This window comes from Conger conger, chromosome 11, assembly GCF_963514075.1.
Source record: "Conger conger chromosome 11, fConCon1.1, whole genome shotgun sequence".
Classification (NCBI taxonomy): domain Eukaryota; kingdom Metazoa; phylum Chordata; class Actinopteri; order Anguilliformes; family Congridae; genus Conger; species Conger conger.
In genome coordinates, this window is record NC_083770.1 from 10501728 (window position 1) to 10506727 (window position 5000).

General features: G+C 50.0%; 1 protein-coding gene across 1 annotated transcript in view; it reads right to left on the reverse strand.

The window, feature by feature from the left end:
* LOC133140097 (transducin-like enhancer protein 4) overlaps window positions 1–5000 on the reverse strand; it is a 50011-nt gene that overhangs the window by 6615 nt on the left and 38396 nt on the right. Inside the window, 10 exon segments of the mRNA XM_061259664.1 lie at window positions 492–538; window positions 541–612; window positions 615–637; window positions 770–858; window positions 860–877; window positions 879–912; window positions 914–1017; window positions 3276–3525; window positions 4090–4166; window positions 4585–4778. Of these exon segments, the coding sequence (XP_061115648.1) occupies window positions 492–538; window positions 541–612; window positions 615–637; window positions 770–858; window positions 860–877; window positions 879–912; window positions 914–1017; window positions 3276–3525; window positions 4090–4166; window positions 4585–4778 (908 nt within the window).

Genomic DNA, 5000 nt, shown 5'->3' on the forward strand with positions numbered 1-5000 from the left:
GTAGGTGCACAGGAGGGTTTAGGCTGTACCTGTTGGGTGTAGGTGCACAGGAGGGTTTAGGCTGTATCTGTTGGGTGTAGGGTGGATATAGGTGTGCACAGGTGCATGTAGGCTCTAGCTGTTGGGTGTAGGGTAGGTGTAGGTACACAGGTGGGTGGGGGCTCTAGGTGTAGGGTGGGTGTAGTGCACAGGTGGGGTGTAGGCTCTAGCTGTTGGGCGTAGGGCATGTGAAGGTACACAAGTGGGTGGGGGCTCTCGCTGTTTGGTGTAGGGTGGGTGTAGGTGCACAGGTGGGGCTCTCACTGTTGGGTGTAGGGTGGGTGTAGGTGCACAGGTGGGTGGGGGCTCTAGCTGTTGGGTGTAGGGTGGGTGTAGGCTCTAGCTGTTGGCTATAGGGCAGGTGTAGCTGTTGGGCATAGAGTGGATATAGGTGTGCACAGGTGGGTGTAGGCTCTAGCTGTTGGGTGTAGGTGCACAGGTGGGGGCTCTACCTGAGAGGTGAAGTCATGCTGTTGGAGCTGCCGACCCTCTCGCAGGTCCAGGACCTCACAGTGTTGTCCAGACCTCCCGTCCACAGCTTAGTGCCGTCATTAGAAATATCAATACAGCTGGCCCATCCGTGTGACCCTGGAACTGCCTGCAACACGCACATACACACACACGCACACACACACACACACACACACAAATCAATACACCTAGCCCTGCTGATCTAATAAGGGAAATCCACATGAGAGCAGGTTTCCTGAGCACGCTCAGTCGGTCTCACCTGACCAGCGTCTGGTTGTGCAGGTCCCACACGGCGATGTTGCCGTCGCTGCAGCAGGAGAAGCAGACCTTGGAGTCGGGGCTGATGGCAGAGGGCGTAGCAGGCGGGGGGCGGAGGAGGTGAGCTCCGCCTTGATCCGGGGGTGGGGCGGCCAGGTCCCAGATGGACAGCGTGCTGGCCTCCCCCCCCACGATTAGAGTGCGCCCGTCTGGAAGCAGCCGACAGGAGCGGATGTAGTTATCCCTGTTCTGTGGAGAGAGAGAGAGAGAGAGAGAGATGAGAGAGAGGAGAGAGAGAGAGAGAGAGAGAGAGGAGAGAGAGAGAGAGAGAGAGAGAGAGAGACGAGAGAGAGAGAGAGAGAGAGAGAGAGAGAGCATCAGTGTGGGAAACAAACAGCCTCTTAAAGAAACAGCACAGTGTGAGGGCTATTGCTATGTCAGAAACACAGAGCGTATGCTGGAATGAGGACAGACTGGCGTGTTTGAGCCCATTACAACAAGTGCAGTGACGGAGAAGGAGAAGGTAGTTGAAAAACACGCACACAAGCAGGAACGTACACGCACACGCACACACAGACACACACAGACACACACTGCTAACAGTTAACCTGGTAAAAAAACTAAACATTCAAAAATAAATAGAACATTCCAGACTGAAGTTGAAATCCAATGCACAGCTGTACAGCAGGTTTGAAATCATACTTTCCACAAAAAGCTATTTTTTAGTACAGAAAAAACAGGAAAAACAATTGAAGCCCAGTTTCCTCAAATTTATGCCAACAGTAATTTCCACCACAGACTGTTAATTAAGATTAGCATTCATACAAGTCTAGGAAAATACGTGAAAAAGAAATGACATGAAATCAGATATCCGGAGAGCGATACATCACGGAGCCCCAACATGTGACTTCTGAAAGCGAATCGGAGTGCTCCCCTCTCCATCCTCCCATGGGTCCCCTGTCTGATTGGACAGGCTTATCTGATCTACGCCCATAATTGGGGAGATACAGTAGTGTAATTGGTGGTTTTATTGAAGAATGCCATCGTGTTTCCTCTTTATTAGCCTTTTAATTTGTATGTAAAGCCACAATAAAACTCAATTTTTTTTCACATTCGTAAACATGGCACTGGTTAACATTTCTCTAAATCTCAGCTCCAAGCGCTGTTGTTCACCAAACGCGCAGTTTTTTCCAGAACTGGCCGCTTATTCCACGAGACGCCACTGTTTACATTCCGTACCGCAGTTATTTAAAAGAGAAGACGCTACAAAGCCTTGGCCAGGTCACGTAGCCACATTAGGGAAGACCAGTAATTTGCGTGAACATGATTCTTAGCTTCTGTTAACTTACTAGTGCATCCTAGGTCAGTCCTTATTGTGTCTGACCGTGCATTATGCCGGTGGTAGAGAAGACACCGGTAGCTAATGTTAGCTTTCTAAAGCGATGTCAAATCACACTGTAGGTTAGATACAATTACATCCACTCAGATTCGAGCACTTTCCCCAGTATTGCTACTAATTGTTTACTGTACATTTCAACAACTCTACACACACACACACACACACACTACAGCCTTCAGCTGTGCTATACATAAAATGAGCCTTGAATTAGTATTGATATACTGAATGCTATGGCAAAATGCAGACATACAAACATAAACGTTTTTTGAGTCTATTTCATGAATCTATAAAAGTAGGAGTGATGATGTTTAGACAGTAAGTTCTCCCTGGCTCGTGGAAGCCCTGTCTAATGCTTTCTCTCCAGTAAGCTGTTTGAACAGATGTAGGATTGTCCTTGGAGTGTCCTTCATACACACGTCCCGCATTACAAACAGCCCAGACGATTTCAACTGCCTCACTTCCGTCTGCTGTGTCAGTATCGCTCTATCCCCCCCTCTCCCAATGTACTGCTCTTTCAGTATTACCTCTCTCTCTCTCTTGTTTCCCACACTGATGCTCTCTCTCTCTCTCTCTCTCTCTCTCTCTCTCTCTCTCTCTCTCTCTCTCTCTCTCTCTCTCTCTCTCTCTCTCTCTCTCTCTCTCTCTCTCTCTCTCTCTCTCTCTCTCTCTCTCTCTCTCTCCTCTCTCTCTCTCTCTCTCTCTCTCTCTCTCTCTCTCTGTGTGTGTGTGTGCACTGCTGTCTCTCTCTCGAGTTATGTTTTAACGGTAGGTTTGATTTCTTTTCTCCCTTAATAATAAAAACCTTAATTTAAAAACTGCATTTGTGTTTACTTTCTTTTTACTTACTTTTTGTCTTTGACTAATATTTAAATTTGTTTGATGATCTGAAACATTTAAGTGTGACAAACATGCAAAAAAAATAAGAAATCAAGAAGGGGGCAAACACTTTTCACACCACTGTATATACTGCTGTCTCTCTCTCTCTCTCTCTCTCTATATATATATAAATATATACTGCTGTCTCAGTGTCGCTCTATCTCTCTCTGTATGTACTGCTGGTTCAGTGTCGCTACTTGATACATGCATAAAGCGGAGCAGGTTCTCTCACCAGGCAGTCGAGCTGGGACACGGGGCTCTTGTTGCCAGGGTGACTGATGTCCCACACTTTGACGCAGCCCTTGCCGCCGGTGTAGACGTGGCGGGTGGGGTTGCTGATGGTGACGGCGCACACCACCTCCCCGTGGCTCAGCGTGTTGATCTGCCGGGCGTGGCGCGGGATCCCCGGGCCAATCAGAGCGTCCGGAGGGAAGGGCACCGGCTGCATCTGCCCGTCTGCGCTCACGTGGAAGGAGTACGCCCTACGCGAGGAAGAGGAGGGTCAGGGAGGAGAGGAAGAGGAGATATAAAACATCTCAAAGACTCCTGTTAGAGCCACTGCTACAAACTGTGATGGCAGGTTCATCTTATATCACACTGCGGTAAATTCCCCCAGGTGAGAGAAATATTCTCTTAGAGCAAAACCTCAGGGTTCTCCATTTCTCACAGTGATATATAGCATGCTGAGATAGCACCCTAACACCAAACACACAACACCCTCTCCCCCCCCCACACACACACACACACACACACACACACACACACCACCCTCACTATCCACCAGAACTGGGTCAAATACGTAATTGTTTAGATTCAAATACTTTTTCAAACACTTGTCTGGTGTATTGGAACCTATGAAATACTCTCAAGAAGTGCAAACTCTGCCTTCTGGTCCTCTTGATTGGCTCATTTGAATCCAAAACAATTACATATTTGACACAACCACACACACACACACACACACACAACACACACACCACCCTTTCTACCACCAGCCACCCAACACCCAACACACACACCACAGCCTAGGATCACACGTTACGTACGGTTTTCCACCCGGAATTCCAGAGAGGTTTGGCGGGATCCCGGGAACACGCATGTGGTGGTGTGGATCGAACCCGACCTGTAGAGGCACCAGCGAGAAGACAGGGAAGTTACACGTAATCCTTCAATGCCATTCAGCTCCAATGCACTGACTCCAGATCGGCAATAAGGTTTTTTTTCCATACACTGTCCAGGACTGGCATCTGTGTCTGGCTAGCTGAACCTGGATCAGTGCCTATGGGCAGATTCTGCCTGAACCAGCAGGAGAATGGGATTGAAGGAACAGCGCAGGCCATAGGGGAGGGTAGGAGTGGAATGTACCATTTGTAGGTCAGTCATAGGGGAGGATGGGTTCTGGAATGTACCACTCGCAGGTGGGCCATGGGGGAGGGGGAGTACTGGAACGTACCACTTTCAGGTGGGCCACAGGGGAGGGTGAGTACTGGAACGTACCACTTTCAGGTGGGCCACAGGGGAGGGTGAGTAGTGGAACGTACCACTTGCGAGCGTCCGTAGGCAGCGGCGGCGGCAGCAGCTGCAGCAGCAGCGCTCATCTGAGGGGAGATGTTGTGGAGGCTGGCGTAGGCGGCGCCTGGGCTGGTCAGGTCCCCGTTCATTCCGGCGTGGGGCACCATGCCAAACGGCCCGGGGTACGGACAGGGAACCGCCATCGGGGTGCGGAGACCTGGAACTGCAGAAACCAGAGCGCCATTAATCACCGGCCATCCTCTCTACCCACGCACACACACACGTAAACACACACACACCATCATCTCTACACCCTCCCTCCACACACACAAGCATACACCCACACACACATCCACCACCCTGTCTACATGCATGCTCACACACACACGCACACACACACACACATCCACCACCCTGTCTACATGCATGCTCGCTCGCACACACA